Raw genomic sequence first — 21,181 nt, forward strand, 5'->3', positions numbered from 1 at the left:
TACATAGTACATACAAGGTAAATATGCGGAGGAGTGGGGAGGAAGGAAGTATAAGAGCTTTCGCAGAGGGAAAGAGCGTGATATTGACGTTGAAAGCTTGGCGAACAGCAGATGGCGCAAGAATGCCCTTCTTCGCCTCAGGCTATCTAGCACCCCTAAAGCGGGAGCCTAGCCTACAAGCAATAGGGGTAGTGCTTGCTGTAGAAACGAGGGCGTTGCAATCGCACCACTCGGATCAGTCTTCTCCCAAGGTCCACGCTCGAGCGCTTTAGTTATAACAGCTGAGCAGGGCTCAGCTGAACCACCCCCCTTTTTCTCGTTAGTCGATTATCCAACCCTTCCGTTATTTTTACTTACTGCAATTCGTGCTTCCTCGTCCTCAATATTACTGATACTTGCGTTACACAGCTATTATTGTGACAAACCCTCCTCTGACGCGACGTCCAATAAGCTACACAGTGGGTTGCAAGTGCTGCTTCATTGTTTTTAGTGCTCGACTGTGTCTCCTATTCACGAATTAATGAAAAAATTGATGGAAACAGATTAATATTTGGTTGTGAAGTGCTATAAAAATAAACCGCCATGAAACAGGATGGATGTCGAAACGATGAACACGGTCTCCAAAAACAGCTCTTCACCTACGGCATCAAGCCTCATTGTCGAGTCGACTTTTGTCAGGTAAAGATCTTCCGTCTGAAGCATAATATTTTTTATGACTCGTTATAGTTTTCAAAGTAAAAAATGTATAGTAAATCATTCTTAACTGTGTTTTTCAAATATTAATAATAACTTTATTCGTTCTATTTTCTGATGAAGTTAATCAAGTCCCATGAAATATATTAATTATTATAACATCAGCCGTATGTCGAAAATGATTTAAATATGTGATGGGTAATAGATAATTAACAATACATGGAATTTGATCCTAATAAACCAGTTATCTTGCGCCAAACATATCTTTATTTATATAGAATATGTTCGCTTTTCATTGTAACGATAAACATCTCTCGGTATTAAATTTTTTCAATATTACATAACCACTCGTTATGATATTTTCACTGTCAATAAATACATCGAACAAATAAGAGTCGGATCGATTAACACATAGAATATGATTCATAGTGTAATATTAATGTAAATTTATATGACATAACATAATAGCAAATTTCTTTCACTTTGTAGCGTAAAACAAGAACAAAATACCGAAGAAACGGGCAATCTCTTAGAAGTGGCAAGTTCCAATTGCAATGCAGGTAAGTTGTTATATGACTTATCCAGCAACTGTGGTTTCTATATGAATAAGTTTTCTGAAGATCTCCAGAAAAGAGTAGATCAAAATAGATTTATCAATTCGTAAAATCAGAGTGAAACGGTACGCCAAAATAATTACTTTCAGTATAATATTTCAAAACTTTTATGTCGTAGCGGACGATAAAATATTTTTGAAATTTATAAAATTTGCATTAACAAATTTAATTAATAGATTGACACAAAATAGTCATCGGTACAGAATCTTTATAAAAAAATATCTAAATATATTAGAATTCAATATGTTTCTTGAGAATATTACGACATAACCATGTCTGTTGAGTATTTTTTAACATAGAAATCAGTACATTTACTTGTTATATTAAATTTAAAGTAAACGAATATATTGGGAGTATTCAGGATAATATTCAACAGTGTTTCAATGTCATTAAGTGTTTGAAATTATCAATATGTATACAGAAATGAGCATTAAAAATTATTAGATTCTATGTAATTGTGTGTTAAATTGACATCTTAGTTATTTCACAGTTTAGCTCTACATTGTGTAATATTCATTCTTGATTGACTAAAATTATTATTTAGTAGTATACAGTAATCTCAATCAATAAAACTACATTGCCTTTTCTGAGAATTAGTTTTTTTCAAAAAAGGGTAGCGATTAATTCCGGAATACGTAACAACTATTTATTAATGCATGATCATTTACCAAAATACACGTTCATGCGTACATATATAAATTCCTGTTTTGAAATATAAATCATAAAAATATAGAGAAATATTTCTTAAGTTCTTTAACAAAATTGTATGCATTCACCTTTTATTTTGCTCTTCTTTTCTAACATATAATATTGTTATACGATGTTCAATTGTTAAGAAAATAATAACTGCATTTCTAGGTAGTTTGTTACTTTTTCAGTTTTGTTGGTTTTCGATTCTTTTTAGTTAAATGTGTTCACAGCTCGTAACCAATATGATATACTTTAATCTGTTTTGAGTTTTCTAAATACAGCTGCTGTCCTTGTTCCTTTTTATAATAAACAGTGTGATTTGCTATTATATGAGTGTGAAAGTTTAACATTTTTAGGGCTCGTTTGGGATTTTATTTTAAAGATATTATTATTATTGTTATGGAAGTATTTGCTAAATCTAGAAAAACACCGTGCACACCGATTCACGTACCGATTTAGAAAAAATACTGGATTATAACTTACACTATTGGTGCTAGTGCTGTTGCGATAAGTAGTGAAGCGTCTTTACAACAACAACAATGAGAATGAATACTATTAAAGATATAGGAGATACAGCTTACAGCTCTTCAGTAAATTCAACAAGAGTATAGCCGAGGCGTTTATTGGAACTGGAAGACTTTCACGACACCAGAAACTACACATATAGAAACCCATATTCCGCACCAAACAAGATTAATCATTTAACAAGTCAAAACATTGATATTTTTTCTCAAACCACAAAAAAGTCAAGAAAAAACAAATCAGCTGATAATGTATATTGTCAAAGTAGTCAAAAGATGTGATTTTATAACTTTATCGCATCAAGGGCAAAATTTTAAAGTAATTAGGGAGGGGAAGGACCGTTCAAGATTCTAAATAAAATCAACTATATCATTTTCTGAATTCAAAAGATCCTGATACACAGACAAAAAATCATCCACATTAATGCGACTATCAACCTATCACGACAGGAAAATGTTCTGATATGCTCACGATTATTTTGAGCCATGGTTTTTCTTGTGAGCCTTAGGGTAAATGATAGAGCAGGAACAAATTTGTGGTACTACGGTATAGTAACATCCATACCCTTGTCCAAAACTTACTGAATAAGATATTCACCGACAACTACAAGATCCTGAAGATGAAGATAGATTTCTGCTGTAAAAAAACGGGTCCTTTGGTCGGATGAGCTGAGGATTAACTCGCTTGATAATTAGACGATTTAACGAAGATTTCAAGAGGCCCTAACGTCAGAGATGGTTTCTTTGGCTATAAGCAAAGGATTAACCTACTCGTAGATGACTTTCAAGAGATGAGTCCTTACACGAATGAACTTATGGTCAATCCAACACACTTGAAAATTTTCTTTTCTCTTCTTGCATGTTAAGATTGTCGAGACCACAATTTGAAACAAGAGGCGAATAATATTATATATTTTCTGCACTCTAATCTCTAAATCGCATCTTTGGCGGTTGTTTCTGACTCTCATGCGGAAAAATACTATCCCTAACTGATGCGAAAAGGCCTTTTGACAAAACTAGTTACAGCACTTACCTCGGGATAGTATCGTAAGCCTATTGTTTCGTTAAAAAAGCCTTTGCGCACACGTTAAAAAATGTACTAATTTCAATTGTTTGAAGAAAAGGACAACTGCGTTGCTGAGTAGTTTGTTACTTTTTTAGTTTGGCTGGTTTTTCGATTTTCTTAGTTACTCGAGTTGACTGCTTGTAACTGATCTACCATACTATAACCTGTTTTGATTTTTTTAAATAAAGCTACTGTTCTTGTTTCTTTTTATAATAAATAGTTATTTGTTATTTTGTGTTCGTGTGCGTTTAACAATATTTGACAGAAATAGTAGACTCCATTTTCGAATAGATTACTAGAGCTATGTGAAGATAAAAAATGATGAAAATATAAAAATTTTTTTGAACGATGCTTGTGTGTAGATATATCTGTTTATGGAAAAATCGAAAAAAATAAACATTCATAATAACCATGACTGAATTTGACCGCAGCCTTTTTATACCAATACATTAAACTAAACTACTATATCGAAATATTATTAAATAGTCTCTTAATGAAATATACACCGCTCTCCAAAAATTTGTAGAAAAATGTACGATTTATAATAAAAGTTGTCTATAAAAAAGGTGCAATAAAAATAATAGTTATTAAACTAGTGAACGGTTTCTTATATTAAATACAAGAGATATTTTTACTATATTTGCAAGCCTTAACAAACTATCTAAATTCACAAAAATTTGTAATTTTTTTCATTGGTTATCTACTAACTAATTCATTATTATGTATTGAATACTGAATCAGTTTCCATCTCGTTTCTTCACTCTTTAAGAAAAATTAAGGGAGTACAAAAAAATTTCGACTTTTCCTTTAAATAATTCGTTTAATAAAATATGTGATTTGCGATTTAATAGCTTTGTATTCATTAATTGTACTAATCAATTGGCTAATACGATCATGGATTCCGACTAATAAGTGATCAGCATATTCGTAGAAAATGCAAAAATAAAATGACGAAAAGAAAAGCATTTCTTGAGAGATAAACGAATTGAGAAATAAACGAAATTGCACTTTGTCAATATTTTTTTATAATCTATAAAACGATAGATTGATCGTTTAAAAATTTCTACATAATTATTCTTTTATTTGTAATTATAATGACACTTGATTTTATAAGCGTGCTATAACTTGAATTTTTCTTATTAATAATCACAACTTTGAAAAATCACTTTCTACTATGAATTTTATCAAAATGATTCTATAATTTTAACTTTGATTTGTGTTTCACATTATCTTTCACAATAGCATAAAGTTATCAAAAAATATATTAAAAACAGTGAATGGGATTTCCAAGTCGAAGTTATTGAAAGCCTGTTACTATGTTTCATTTTTAATATATTTCAGTTGCTTAGCTAATACTTTTGTTTATCGAATGAACCTGAAATCCTCGGTTTGCTGTTTCAAAAATCCATTGTGACAATGTATATAAGAAACTTATAATATCATTGTAAAATTTGGAAAGTTTTACTTGGCTGATCAATTGTCGAATTATATTATGAAATATTAAAAATATTGAAAAAATCCATTTGTTGTAAATATATTTTGAGAATAAAACTGAAACATTTAAGCTGAGAAAAATCTGTTTATAACGTAGTTATTATTAGCTTAATTATCTTTGATTTTCAGCGACTTTTCAATGACATGCGAAATAGCATTTGGTTCCTTGTCAAATAAAGAAATGTTTATTCCGATTTCAGCTGCTATACATCTAAAATTAAAAATGTAACTTTAGCTTGACCAATCGAATTTTGCATTATCGTGTATTTCCGTCGACACCCACTAAATTTAATACTTTGAAATGTATTAATTATAATTTTTCCCGTGAATAAGAGATAAATTGAATGTACATGTCAAGTGAAAAGAAAAGATAAAGACGTGATACACGTTTATATTCTTTATTTAAAGAACAATATAAAGAATAAAGTTTTAATGGTTATTGGAATGTCATGTAAAAGTGCATGCAAGTGTTGTGAAATATAACGAAATAAGTAAAAACGTAAAAATGGCAGAATAAGAGAGAAAAATAGAAAGGGTTAGGAGAAAAGGTAATCCACGGATCTATTATTGAATAGTGTTCATAGCAAAGCAAGAGTACAAGCTATTCGCGACGCTTGGAGCCTCTTCGAGCGTGCATTTCTCGGTCAATGAACCTATCGCTAGTGGTGAACCCAGTTGGTCCACCTTTCCCCTCCATAACTCTTTTTCCCCTCCTTTGAGCGCTGTACTCTCTCTTCCCCGCTTCTCCGACAACTCCTCTCCTCATTCCCTTCGTAATTCTTCGTTCTAAACGACTCTTTTCATACGTAACGTTCTTACGTATTACTGAATGTAGTTGGATTAGAACGATTTGAAGCAAGTAAGAACAGATCGTTTTAATGCTTCTTCCTTTTACTATTAAATTATAAGCACTGCGTATTATTTAGAAACATAAATTTTCTCGCTCAAAATTCAACACCATTCACTTGTATAACTTGGATACATTACCTCCGAAAACAATATAAGTAAGCTTGTATTTTTATCTTTATTTTATTAAGAGCTGATGCAAAATTTAAATGGCCTCGATAAATGTGATGCGCACAAGAATCGATTTTTCAATGTCTAAGTAAATGATTGAGGAAGACAAATCAGATTGATTATGCAAATACTGCTGCAAAATATCAAAGATTACTCGAACGGGAAGCATTCTATTTTACTTTTTGAATGCGGTAAAGTCGGAATAACCAGTGTAAGAAATTACCGAAGGAAGGAAATTGTCAGCACGTATGATTAACCAAAGAATTCCTTCAAACGAATTCATTTAACACTATATTACGTGATCAGCCTTAAAATACTTTGATTGTTTACGGCTTTTGGCAAGCAGCGATTTAAAGTATGATAAATGTAACGCAAGAAAATAAAATATAGTATTGAACGAATATATTTTTAGCACTAACTATACCTAATGTTGAAGTTGACAAAGTTATTGTTTAGTTTACAAAGGAAAACGATAATTTTTTGGGCGCGCAACTTTTTTATGCACGGTCTTGAAATTTTTAATCGAGGCGTCTACGTGGTATGAAGTAGAAAGTATAATTTTACTGAAAATGCTCGTACACCGACGTAGCTATTATGCTTTTAAATTGAGTAATTAATGCCAATACTCGTGTTGTTCCCATGGCCAACCATAAAACTTGGCAGAAATATTCTTATATTATCATTGTTCAAATGTCTTTGTGGAGGAGTAAGTATTTGAAAATAGTGTTAAAATAAATAAATTGAACATTGTAATAATTGTGCAGCAAGTTAGGAATTGTAAATGCAGGATGGTTGACGGTTAAATAGTTGAAGAATGACGGTTTTCGTAGCAAACTTTTCCGAAGTGATCTTTTTCGTCGAGAGCGTCGATTTGTACTCTTCGTTGCTATACCTGTCTCTATCTTCCTCTCTTTGTCTCTTTCTATCAGTCTGTCTCTTTCCAATCCCCTCCGTCCGTCCTCTCTCTCTCTCTCTCTCTCTCTCTATTCCTTGGTAAGCATCATCTCCGTTCCCTAACTCTCCTTCTCTCTCCTGCTCGTTCTTTGGCTTTCCTCTTTACTCGCTGCCTCTCTCTCTACAAACTGACCAGCCGGTGATTTCCCTCTTCCCCTCTTTCTCTCTTTACCCGGAATCTTCATACCGAGAGATACACATCTCTCGCTCTCTTTCTCTGTGGCGCTCTCTCACTGTTAGTGTATCCCCATGCTTGCTATCGCCCCTTTCCCCGTTCGACGAAGCGAATGAGCGAGTTGCAATGCGGTAACATGGCAAACGCGCCGGCTCTTTACTTACCGCACAGGTAAGCCCGCGCGCACAACTCGCATACAGACTGAACGGACGGTACCATTACCAGCGTCGCTTGAACGCATACCATACGCCAATTATACAGTTCTTATCGAATTACGTGATTTTTCATTGCCGTGCGATCGTCTCGCGTGCATATGACACCGCCATGGGACGCATGTGCTTCATCCAGATCGACCGTAACCAGTTCTTCAGTTTGTTTCCATCGCCCGATCATTCGCTGCAGCTCTAATCTCGTGCTTCTGTGAATACGTGCTTCGTGCAGTGGACCGCGCTTCTTTTCGACTCACGAACTTTTCTTAACAATGACCGCCGCTTAGTCAAGTTTTTCAACGCTCTCCTAGAACTCGCTTTTGTTATTCCGTTGTTCCAGAGATGCCAAGTCCGACAACAGTTTTCGTCTCTTTACCACCACTAGTCTCTTGAATCAGTATGTATTGATCGATAGACATTCGCTATTTCAACGTAGCTCTTCAAACTCCATTAACTTACTGGAATAAGTGTAATATGTCGTTTACAAAAGCCGATAATATATAGTGGTAGTGATCAAGCGAACGTTCGTCGCTGTAAATTATTACTCGTGCTCTCATACGAAAATTATCTGCCAACAATTCGCTATTTAAATAATCAAACTTGATTACAAACGATATTTACATTTTATTTTTCCTCTCTCTCTCTCTCTCTCTCTCTCTCTCTCTCTCTCTCTTTCTCTCTCTCTTTTTTCTCCTCCATTTGCATTTCTATTTTATCTACAAATTAATAAACATTTCATCATTTTTCACTAAAACACCTTTCTATGAAAAAGGGAAGTAGACGAAAGTAGTTGAGAACCTGATAAGAAAGTTTGCTTACAATCGCTGCACACATATATTATATAATATCGCTCGATATAAGTAATACGTTAACATTTTTATTTTTTAAAAATATTTTTAGTAAACATACGAGAGAAAAAAAGGTTAATATTGGTTTATATCTAAACAACGAGCGTGATAAGAAAGTCTCAAGACAATATGAATTTTAGTATCATTTATTGATTGAAAAAAGATTCTCTATTCATACGAGTTAAATCATTGTAATTATATTTCAAGCAATTATATATTATTAAGTACTACTTTTTATTTTTACCCGTTTGCAGTAAAAATGAGGTGTGTCTTGATTTTCATATGAATTAGTAATATTTAACTAATTTTTATATGACTTTCTGTTGAAGTAAAATATTTTATGTCGATTAATTATATTAACTGTATCGTTTACATTTTTTATTAAAACATAAAGCAAAAGTCGTAAATTTTCATTAAAATAATACGACACAAGAATTATAAAACAAGGAAATGTACCTGCACTTCTTAACGTAAAATAAGTACAAAAATAAGAAAGATTGTAAAGAAAAACAAGAAAGCAACCTTTAAGAAAAGTTAACGAAAAGAAAAGAGGAAATAGAAAGAAAAAGAGAGTGGATTAGAGTAGGAGGAGAAGAAGAGGAAAAGAGGAAAAGATGACTCTGTCCTTATCGTTGCTTGCCTCAAGAAAGTCAACGGCCGAAGATTACGGCAATGACATTCACTTTTTCTTCTCTCTCTCTCTTTCTCTCTCTTCGTTCCCTCTCTCTCTCTCTCACTCTTTCTCTCTGTCCCTGCTTCTCTCCTTGCCTCTCTCTCTCTCTCTCACAGTCTGCTTCTTGTCAAAATGTAAGATAATCTTCTGTAGAAAAAATCATAAATAATCAATAATACACTATTAATAATCATAAGCTATTGTTTATTACAAAACTACATTTTTATTTAAGCAAATTTGAATTCAACATAATTATATAAAATGTGCTCACAGTTTTCGTATTACAATTGTTATTTTATTTACAAAAGTGATACTCATAAGTAATAATATATTTTCAATACTTCAGTTGAAAATTAGAACGGTAAACATAACAGTACTTAGTAGGCACTTAAAACAAAAATGTTTTGTTCCTTTATCGCCAAATAAATCATATAAAATATTAGCTTTTTATTTAATAAATATGGTATTTGTACTATTTGAATTTTGCGTAATTCCACATTCAATATGGCTCAAGGCAACACAGATATAGTCGAGTCGAATACAAAAGAGTTAGCGAGGAAAGATTTTCAATATTTTATTTTCTTAATTTGATTAATCGAATGCAAACTCCACCATGGTGTTATTAGATAGTTAGATAAATATATACAATAATATGTATAGAATGGGTTGTCGAATTCACATGTATGGCATGTAAAACTAAATAACTTCATTATTTTGCGATTGTTGAGTTTTTGTCAACATATAATCGAATAGTTCTATATTCATTAAAAATATAACAAGAGGAACGATCACTATAATTATGAGATTGAAATTCAGTTTTAATGATAAATAGAAACTTAGGATATGAAATTTCAATGAAAGTACGTAAATTTTTTTGGATCATATTATCCGAAAAATTATATATATGTACAGGGAGGTAAAATAGATGTAAATAAATGAACGTTTTAAAAAAAGAAACGTGAATTGTCAATATACATACAGCTTATGCCAGTAACTTTTTTTGATATTTTTCTATCCTATTATTTCTTACTGATATACGAGAAATATTCAATAAAATCTAGAGCATCTTAAAAATATGATGAAATCGTTAATTAATTTTATTTCTCAAGTTTAACAATATTGCATAAATATTGAAGATTGCTATTTATAATGAGTATTGTTTACCGCCGATTAGGTTTCTTTCATTTGTTTTATTATTTTGTTCCAGCAATGTATTTGGCGATAAAGTATCAATGATGCAATGAAGATATGAGTATGCATGTTAAAAAAAAGAGTAATTATTATGAGTTACTTGCCGGTACTTCAGACCTAATAACTTAGATAAATGGCATTTAGCTGTGAATATTTTAATCAAGCTGTGAAATCATAAAATCCACAAATGCGTGGAAGGCTCTGTGCATTGAAAAGAGCAATGAAATAGCAGTCGGTTAGACAGCTTATTAGAATATCATCCTTTTACTCGTGAAAGCTGAATAAAAAAGGCATCATGAAAGAAGAAGAGAAAAAGCAAAAAGCAACGATTTGGCGTGAAAAATAATTCAATGCAAATGCACGTTCAAAACGATGGACGTATTCAAGATCGACCAAACGCTGAATACTGGTCTGGGTAACACTCCAGTTCCCGACACTTTAACGCCTGAAGTAACGTTTGGAACTGACGACGAGTTCAACCTGAGTTTTTTTGACGGGCCCGAAGATAATAGTGCTCAGGGTTTTAGCGACACTGGTTCGGTAGGTAGTTCTAGCACCTCTCCACCTCCAGCTGCTTCTATTAATACTACCAGTGCAACGAGTTTACCCATCATTCCAGCATCGACAGGAATCATAACTAAACAAGGTTCGTTATTTTCTCTCCATTGATTTTTTCCTAATAGCTGATATTTCTTTGAGGTTTTCTTGGATTTCTTGTCGTACGCGAATCGAGATTGGCGATTGCAATTAACGAGTCGAGTTGGCCAACAATAATTTACAAAGGCTTTCCATCGATTGATGGATTTCCGATCCATAATTAGAAGAAAGCAGAGACGAACATTTAAAAAATTGTATTGATTTTGCGATGGATTTCGCTATTAGACTAATTGGAAATGCCCTCCGAAATTGGAGAGATTTCGAGAATAGCTTTTCGACTCGCGAATAACAAAGGGCAAGCCATTAGAAAGCGTGGTCGTATCTACAGTTGCTCACGTGGGGCCATCAACGATATTTTGAACTGAGAAGTGTACAAGCGTACACTTCTCTATCTTTACCTTCTAAAAAAATCATTATGCAATCCGAAACTATCTCTCCCTCTCTCCACACTCCCTCTCTCTTCCCCTTCTTTTCATTTCTATGTGTCGCGCATGAAAGTTGAATACAGAATGTCTTAGACACTGCACGTAGAAAGTGCAAAGCACCATGAGAAAGCGAGAGTATACCTTTGCGCTGCATAAATTATTACTACTGTCTACTGATTTTGCTTTTTATTTCCAAATTTTTTTTATTATTTTTTAACAGACAAGGCACGGAATATTTCAATCTCTCAGTGCTTTCTTTTCAAAAATTCGAACTAAAGTGCGTATTACTTATCCATTTTACTTGTATCTCACTTCCAATACCTGTAGAATATAAGTCTGCGGCAATTTAATGGATTTGCTGTTGCGTTACATAATGAAATGTAAATACGTTCACAATCTTGCAATATAATAAACATAACAGCAAGAGCACTAGAAAGTACTAAAGTATATTCTAGCGGCTGATGGTTGTTATACTAGAATCAGCAAAAAGTTAGCTTTGTTTAGGAGCTGTGGACATGGGTTAATAATTTCTTTTGCGTCGTCTGTCGATTTCGATTCTTTTTTTCACGTTATAACAAAATTAATTCTTCTTTCCTTTTACATATGAACTAAACAGCTTAAAGATCGATAAAGCAACGTATCATTTGCAATATACACTGTTCTGTAAATGTATACTGAAGATCGCACGGTAGTACAACTCTGTACACTATACTGTAGGTGTAACGTTTGCTACGGGCAAACTAACTTTTCTCTCTCTCGCCTTTAAATTACTACTAAGCTACATAATGAACAGCGATTGAAAATCATGACTTTTCATTCGCGTCATGGTTTTATATTAACTCTTCAATAGGTTGTATCACTTCAATATTTCATATAAAAAGTGCTTTAGTTCATTAATAAAGTAAATAATTTTAACTAATAATATCTATTAAAAATACAAGTATATATGAGTTTTGCACAATTCTACACAACAAATAAGCGTATAATATTTTATTGTTTTAGAACAACATTATGCGGCAGCGGATTCGAATAGTTCGACTCCGGCTAAAAGCTTCATTCCATGTAAAGTTTGCGGCGATAAAGCAAGCGGCTACCATTACGGAGTTACTAGCTGCGAAGGATGTAAAGTAAGTATTGTAGTTGATATTGAAAGCGCATTAACGCATATTGATTATGAGAAATATTTCATATGATTTCTTAACGATCGATAATATGTCAAAATGTTTATTGTTTGTTGTCTAGGGATTTTTCAGGCGTAGCATTCAGAAACAGATTGAATATCGATGCTTGAGAGATGGGAAGTGCTTGGTCATAAGATTGAATCGAAATCGTTGCCAATATTGCAGATTTAAGAAGTGTTTAGCTGTTGGGATGTCTAGAGATTGTACGTATTTTTATTTAGAATAGGAATTCGGTAGCATTGAGTCTAAGCGTACGTTGGTATTGTCAGGTTTGCGTCAGATCGCGAAGATTTACAAACACGTACAAAAAACGAAAACGCAACAATTTGATTCTCTAAAACTCTTACTATAATTTCGTCCTGCGTGTTTCGTCCGAAAAACGTGTCATTGGTGACAACATCATGATTTCAACATATAAATCTCGCGATGCGTATCCATAAATACAACCGACTCAAGTAGTGAATTTTCAAATTTACGTTCGCAGAGACTTTAACAAAAAATTTTATCACGTGAACTTATTTATAAGTTTGGCTTTGCAACAACATATCAATATTATTGAAAGATATAAAAATTAGTTAGAGGATACATTACTAATTCGATGATTGCTTTCAATGAACATCAATGAATGATTGAAAAGCTGTATGTGTTTTGTTCTAGCTGTGAGGTATGGTAGAGTACCAAAACGCTCTCGCGAACGAAGTCTCGATGAAGGGACACCAGCAGCTACGACAACGTCTACGATAAATCACAACTTGTTAAACAGTGAAAGTCCTACGGGAGCGAGCGTCAATAGTGTACCAATGTCACAATTAACGGCCACCAACACCAATTCCATTACTTCTAATTCCAGCAATGAATGTAGGCTCACAAATAATAGCAGTAACAATAACAGCAGCAGTATCAGCAACAATAATACTATCAGCGTTAACAACAACAATAACAACAACAACAACAACAATAATAACAATAACAACAATTCTTGCAACCCGCAAATCCAAAACGCGATCGCTTGCACACCGCAAACAACTATTGTGGAGGCCGACCAGTCAGACGTCGAAGCTAAACAGTCAGCTATCTACGATATGATATTGCAAGTCTCGCAAGCACACCACGCGCATTGCAGTTTGCCTGAAGAATCGATGCGAGGGATCGCTAGAAAACCCATCGTTATACCGGTAAGTCTTCCGCGTGATTCTTTTCCATGATTTTTTATCTCCGGAGTCGTACGAAACAGCCCTACTAATATATTCATGATTAATCATTATACGTGATCTGATCCTTGTTAGCCTGCCAGTCCCGAAGATCCACAGGCAGCATCTTCCACTGCAGAAACTGTCGAGTCGCATAGAATCTGGCTATGGCAACAGTTTGCTTCACATGTCACACCATCAGTTCAGAAAGTTGTTGAATTTGCCAAACGCGTACCCGGCTTCTGTGAACTCGCTCAGGATGATCAATTGATACTTATTAAAGTTGGATTTTTTGAAATTTGGCTTAGTCACATAGCCAAAATGACTTCTGGCACATCCATGACTTTTGAAGATGGTACTTACATCACTAAACAACAACTTGAAATTATGTACGAGGTGAGTAAAAATATTATTTTACACCACCTCTTAAGCAGATAAATATTGTCAGGGAGTTGGTTAAATAGATGCAAGCACACTTGTGAATTCATTGCTACTTTTTCTTGCGATTTCAGCCGGATTTTGTCGCTGAAATTATGCAATTTACCGCGGCGCTCAATACCTATCAGCTATCTGATGTAGAAATGGGCTTATTTTCGGGAGCAGTTTTGCTGAATGAACGCCCAGGTTTGAGCGATGTGAAAGCAATACAAAGGTTACAAGAGCGACTGCTCGAGGCTTTACGCATTCAAATTTTGCGTAAACTCGTAGCTGATAATGATTCGAACGAATCTCAAAATGACTGCACTAGTGAAGTTAACGATGCAAACAGCATTAAGGGACTATCTCAAAGAATACCCGAGCTTAAAGCTCTAGGATTGAGACACACTAATCTTCTTGATTGGTTCAGGCGTAATTGGACCAAATTGAAGCTACCTCCACTCTTTGCTGAGATTTTTGATATTCCTAAATGTGAAGAAGATCTGCAATGAGAAGAGGTATAAAATAGCTACATACACCAAACTTTTTCGTGAAAAGTAAATTTGTACGATTAACGACAAAATAGAGATAAAAATTCAGTCCGATCAATGGATAGACAATTTAACATCAATAAAATTATAAATTTGTAATTACCGAATATAGTATCAAATTTTCATGTAAATGCAATCATATCTATTACACTTTATTCTAGTTTTGCATTCTTTATCACGTCTTTATATTTTTATGAAATACTACTTTTAACGATTTATAATTCAATGTCATCTTATTTACAATATTCGTATTGGATACCTTAAGTTCCACTGAAATTCTAACAAAACTACATATGGATTACCAGGTGTATGAATTTTAAAATTACTAAAAAATTATACATTTTGTTATACAGGTCTGATTAGTAATTGGCGATTGAACGACAAAACTTTTGATTAGAACAAAATATAATATGTATTAGAGGAAGACAACAGAATTTCGAGAATCCAAAATCTATTCCATTTTCGACTGAAAATAAATGTTAGCGAAAAATTGGACAACTGTTTTCTTCAAATATATTCGGAGCTAAGTTATAATAGGCGACGAAGAATTATAACTTCTGAAATAGCTAAAGATAATGTATTGATATTAAATCTATGTCTCTGTTTGTAAATTCTCAATCTTCTTTGTTGAAGCAGCGATGCGTCAATTTAAAAAAAAATCAAATATTCTTTCTTACGAATAAGTTATACGAAACTTTTCCGTTTCTGAGTCGACTCCGACAAATAATAGATACTTATTTGGTTTGTGCGTAATGGCGATAAGACGAATTATGGTGCTGAAGATTGAAGAATGAATTATCAAATTCGAATATAATTCGCTCAGTTTTTAAACATAATAAGACAAATTCCAAGACTCTATCACGGTTATAACCTTACAGCAAGTTTTTAAAACTATTGAACCAAAAAACTTGTGTTATACAATTAGAGAGCGTAGTTTAGTTTTTGAATGGCGTGCCCTTCCAATCGAGTAATATTGTACTAGCTATTATGGAAAATTACATATTTTACGTGCCACAAGATTTTGTAAGAAAAAAAAATTAGTGCATTTTTCTGTCGAATACAGTTGATGTAAGTACAATGCGAAGCTCAATCTTCATATTTTCATTACTAAGCGCAGATTTACTAAAATAAATCTGGAAATCTACATGTCACTATATCAAGCACATTTGCTGGATGATGATTTTTGAAATCATTTGAAGCAAACCTCTGGCGTAGCAATATAGTCGAATTTTCCAATGCGTCATAGGAATAGCGTCACGCGAATTGATAAAAAAATTAAAAACAATCGTAAAATATTGTATGTATAAAATATGAGCGAGATTCTATTATAATAAATTTATATTTTTATTTCATAGCGTAATTATACATAAATATTTTCAACTTATTTGAAGTGAAATCTTAACGAACGCGTTACATTCAAGAGAATCGTTTTGTATAAGAAAACTAATATCTAAGATCATCTTTAATGCTGGGTGAATAACAGATATCCAGTTATGTAGACTATAGTTTATAATTATATACAAGATTAAAATTGCAATAATTTATTAATGAAGGTAGTATTTTAACCTAAACCAAATAAAATGAAACGAGACAAAAGATTCTCGAAAAAGAAAGAACAATTTGTTTGAATAATTTTTCGAGTATAATTATTTATAAAATTGGCTGTGGAGTGATGAGATATAATTATTTTAGATCGTGATTTTTATCTGATCTATCACGTTTTATAGCTTATAAAATATGAATCTTCAGCTCTAAGTATCCGTGCTTTCAATTACACAATTATTATCTCAATATTCTTTAAAAATAACACGAAGCGAAGGTGAGGTTTTTTCGCTTCCAATGAATTACCGTAGCATCAATATGTGAACTTTATACGACCTGAGATATTACGTATATAAAACATAGTTATGATTGTCGTAAAACCGGTACTATGTGCTTTTCAGACAAGAAAATTGCTTGCCTTTTGTTTGTACATACATCGCTAAAACCTAGCAACTTTTGCTGTAGCAACGATGCAAAAGTTAGAGTATCTTTATTTAATATAGCGGCAAAAAACTTAAACGTTTCCAAGAATAAAACTATAACAAAACACATTACTACATTTTAATGACACTCAGTTTTATGATCAAAATACAAACTCTATCAACAATGTTCTCTTTTCGCATTCAGTGCACAGCATGCTCATGTCATATCGTTGTGAGGTCGTCCAAATCTGAAAACCTGACTGCTCTCATTGTAAAGTCTTTCTAAGAACTTGAAAACTAAAAAAAAATATATTTAGGCTTTGATTATTTCAAGAAGCGATAAAATATGTGCATTCTTACTGTGAGAAGAATTTTTCGATCGATATTATCATTATCATTTAGTTTGTATGATTACCGGAATTATATAAGCAAAGGATACTGAGATTATAATATAAAATATGATTTCCTACCAATCCGTAGGAGATTGTTTAATATTGTGCTAAATCACTGATGCTGAAATATGGAGAAATGTATTTATTTATTGCGGTGCAATGAAAAAGTTCTATTTTTATTGTATTAAAAAATTGTATGTGCAATATTCGAAATAATTGAAAGAATGTAGTTAATCCGAAGTCGATTTGGCGAGTAATGAAATAAATCATGTTACGAATTGTTATAATAATTTATGAATTACTAACGTAATGATTAAACTATTTTGGCAGTAGTGCGACTCAATGTTATACTGCGAAGAATGAATTTTTTATCAGTGTTCAATATATTATGTAGATAATGCAATAGTAATTACATTTATAGAAAAGTAAGATAAATTTTTGCTATTGAATAGATTGTCGTAGTATTTTCCCGCTCACTGAATAAGGCTTTTATTTACTCTCTGAAATAGTAGCATTAAAAATGAATGCGTGCAAGATTTCTGTACATTTATAATGAATCTATATCGAGTTCTCTATTAGTTCATGCAAATCAATGATCTGCTGATAACGGCGAGTGTTAAGACAGTGCATAGCCATCATGAATAGTCTGTTTTAAAGATTTTCTCGTAATCAAAAAATATACTGAAAAATGAATTGAATCTACATACTGAATTATCTCTAACTCGAAAATGTACAATAGGTACATTTTCTTAGATGAATTTGACGTGGAGGCCAAGAAAGTTCATTATCAAAGAAATTTTCACAGCTACTGTATTTAATTGGAATATCAAGTTCATGAGACATCATTGTAACAAAACAGATGTAAGAATAGTTTTAACAGTTTGATAAAACTGATTTTCCGAGAGTAGAAGAAGCCGGATTGACACGGATAAAGGAATCGAACTATAATCAATTGGGACTTCCGTCTACAACCGCTTTATCAAATTTCATTTCATAATCGTCACGGCAGTCACAAAATCAAATTAAATAACAACTGAAGAATTTGAATATTTATGTCCGATTGTTAAATTTTATTCAATTCAATTAATAACGGAAACACTCATTTTTTACTATTGGATATCATTTCAAAAGTAAATGTCGATACGTTCAATTATTGATTGCAGAACGCTGTAATTAAGAAATAATTTTATTGATATATCGAAAATAAAATGGCAAAAAATAAGTATTCAATATATCCTCGTTCTTCTGGATGTGCGCGACAAGCCCGTTGCTTTCTTAACTATATGGATATGGTGTAAACTGTTTTTTTATACTTCATTAAAGATTATAAATAAATGTTTACGTTTCTCGCGTTGTCCTTATCAATCTAGTGCCTTCAAATTCGTGGGATTTAAATAATTTTGATTGGATAGTCATTTCTGGGCTTTCCATCATTTGCAATTAAATAACATTTTTCATTACAAATATATAGTTATACGTATATTAAGTTTGTAAATACTTCATTTTCATGTAAATTAAAAATTCATTGATAAGTTAGCTACTAGAATTTGGAATAACACAAAAAATAGATTATTGAAACTACACATAAATTATTATATTGAGAAAATTAAGTGATAACACCGTTCTTTTGCAGATCAGTTCGTTTCGATATTGCTAGTAAACAAATGCTAACTAATCAAAATACTTACTTCTTTCAGGCAACCTTTCTGGCTAATAACTAAAATTTTGGATCATTTTTGTGGTTGAATTTTTTTTAAATATAAGTGAACTTGAGAAATCGAATACATTAAAAAAGCCCAATTAATAGTGATTTTTATTTATTATCTTTTTTAAAAAATCGTAAACTGTCACTTGTCCGAAAATAAATTATGGCAAAAAGTTTAATTAAGTCATTATATATGTAAAATATATAATTCATGCATATCTTTAATAAGTCATCCTCTATACATATCTTAATATGTACGTACACAAAGGTACACAGAATGTATGGGTAAATGTATAAATGAACATTGTTATTTCGTATTACTAATTTATAATTTTTATATATTTCTTGCTAATATATTTATTAGTAATAAAATGGGCGAACATCCACCAAAACTATCTGTAGAGTTATAATGAATATTTTATGCTAGCAAAACTTTTTCGAATGAGTCAAACAATTTATACTATACGCAGTTATAGAGCTCACATCCAGTTGTAGATTAATTGCAAGTACAACATTTCAAGTTGACGAAAACCGATTGGATAATATATTTATAATGGCGGCAAAAATAAGAAAAAAATGTAATGAATTAACGTGTTGAAATTAATCAAATCCGCAGTAGTTGTATATAAAATTGTAAATGATATTGATTGTCTTTGAATCAGCTTTGTTGACAATGTGAAAATCCAAAATTATAAATTATGCCCTCTACAAAATTTCCTTCGTAAAAATTATTATTAGTGCAAATCGTGCGCATGTAATTTTGGCTCGTATAAAATGCCATGTAACGCTGCGCGTTTTTACATATCATATTTTATGCAATGTTGTCAGTATATAAGGGAATAAATATATAATGTATATCTTTTTTGCACAAATCAATATCTGCACCAAGTAGTACGAAAAATTACTGTTGTACATAAAATTCAAATTCGTCCATAAACGATTGTGAATAACTTAATTTGCGATGAAAATATGCATATTCATTACAATTTGGAAAATTAGTTCATCAATTTTATTACTTTTTGAAACCGTTAAGTCTTGACTTGGGGTTCGATCGATTGCTACATCGTGAACTAATTTATAAATCTTAAATATTACGTTTCGGGACGTAACAAAACTAATATTTTTAATTAGTACTTATGATATCTAAATAAAAATACGTTTAATATACTATACATGAAACCTTTCACGTCTTTTAGAAATGTATCGAGCTATCAAATGAGCTATTAAATTTAAAAAAAATTCTGTTTTACCAATTTCAATCATATATTTATTGAATAGCCCTTCAAAGCTTATGTTTCATGTTTGGATCTTTAAATAATTTATAAATCTTCGTCAACACATTACAACCTTTATGCAATATTTGAGAAGCATATCAGAGCAGCTCTATTATTTGTAATATACTATTGCTTTGCTCACGGAATTGTCGTACTTATAACTATTCTAATGTGATACTCCTCTATTATCATAACTTTTTTTGAATAGCCGTACACATGATTTTTTATGTTATATAAGTGCCTGCATTAAAAAAAGGATAAAACTTTTACTTATATTAGAAAATCAAACTGATCGATTGTTACACGTTTCATTATTTCACCAATATCGAGCTGTGCCAAAACATATTATACAAAAGCATAAAAAGAGCTAAATTTGGTTTTCAATAAGTTAAAACAGGTGCAAAAATTAAATCTTTACGAATATATGAATAATTTTGAAAATAATCCAGTTATCAGACGTAGATTTGAAAAGTTAGCAATATAGTATCAAATAATTGCCAGACTATCCATTTGTAAAGGATAAGATTAAATTCGTAACAGTATGGTAGCTGCTAATATTGCGCTAAGTTACGAAGTGATTTAAATATGTCACTTCTTGAATTATAAAATTATTGATATTTATTTATAATTTAATTTGTATATTTTTGAAGTCGCGTAAAAATTTCAATTATTCTAACAAACATATTTTAGAAAACCAATTACTTACTTTCAAGAAAGTAAGTGTATTTCGGAAAAAATCAATTTGACATTATATAAATTTTGAATCGATAGTATATTTTTAAATACATATGCAAAGTAGTTGAAATATTTAACTCGTAATAACAATGCAAACCCCATACACGAATATATTCTTACGGTTTACTAATTCGTCTGCACTTATTCGTCGATGTTAACTTTTCTGATCTTAATATAGTTTAAGGCTCTAATAAAACTAAAAATGAAATGTTTTTTCAAACTAAGATATATTTGATTTGAGCTAAAAAATCACTTTAACAATTATTTTATAATTAACAATTCATTTAATTGTATCGCACTTTAGATAGAATTTTTAATTGTGTCCCATTTAATGTATTCGTGCGCTCGCCAAAATGTGTTCTCCTTATAATTGTTTATGCGTACACAATTAAATCATCAACTTCATAATAATGTACTTTCAAAAAAATACATGTATAAATAATTATTTACAGAAAACTACAACTCTACAGTAATTTTATTAAAAATCCAATGCTTTAACGAATTTTCTAATAAAAGTTATTTTAATCAAGTTAATGAATATAATT

The 21,181-nt window shown here is 31.8% G+C and overlaps 1 protein-coding gene across 2 annotated transcripts; it reads left to right on the plus strand.

The window, feature by feature from the left end:
- Positions 1–264: 264 nt before the first annotated feature.
- Positions 265–21,160, plus strand: LOC131664754 (ecdysone-induced protein 78C-like). Of its 2 annotated transcripts, XM_058936087.1 has the most exons (8): positions 265–678; positions 1,183–1,253; positions 12,230–12,354; positions 12,470–12,611; positions 13,066–13,583; positions 13,695–13,994; positions 14,111–14,533; positions 14,920–21,160. In XM_058936087.1, exons 1-7 carry the CDS (start codon positions 593–595, stop codon positions 14,525–14,527), a joined length of 1,659 nt encoding a protein of 552 aa, XP_058792070.1. In that variant the 5' UTR covers positions 265–592; the 3' UTR covers positions 14,528–14,533; positions 14,920–21,160. The 2 variants fall into 2 exon arrangements, with proteins under 2 accessions (XP_058792070.1, XP_058792069.1); XM_058936086.1 differs by lacking the exons at positions 265–678; positions 1,183–1,253 and adding an exon at positions 10,429–10,791.
- The last annotated feature ends 21 nt before the right edge of the window (positions 21,161–21,181 follow it).

Source organism: Phymastichus coffea, unplaced genomic scaffold (assembly GCF_024137745.1).
Source record: "Phymastichus coffea isolate CEN01 unplaced genomic scaffold, Cenicafe_Pcof_1.1 PCOF00045, whole genome shotgun sequence".
In the NCBI taxonomy this organism is placed as follows: Eukaryota; Metazoa; Arthropoda; class Insecta; order Hymenoptera; family Eulophidae; genus Phymastichus; species Phymastichus coffea.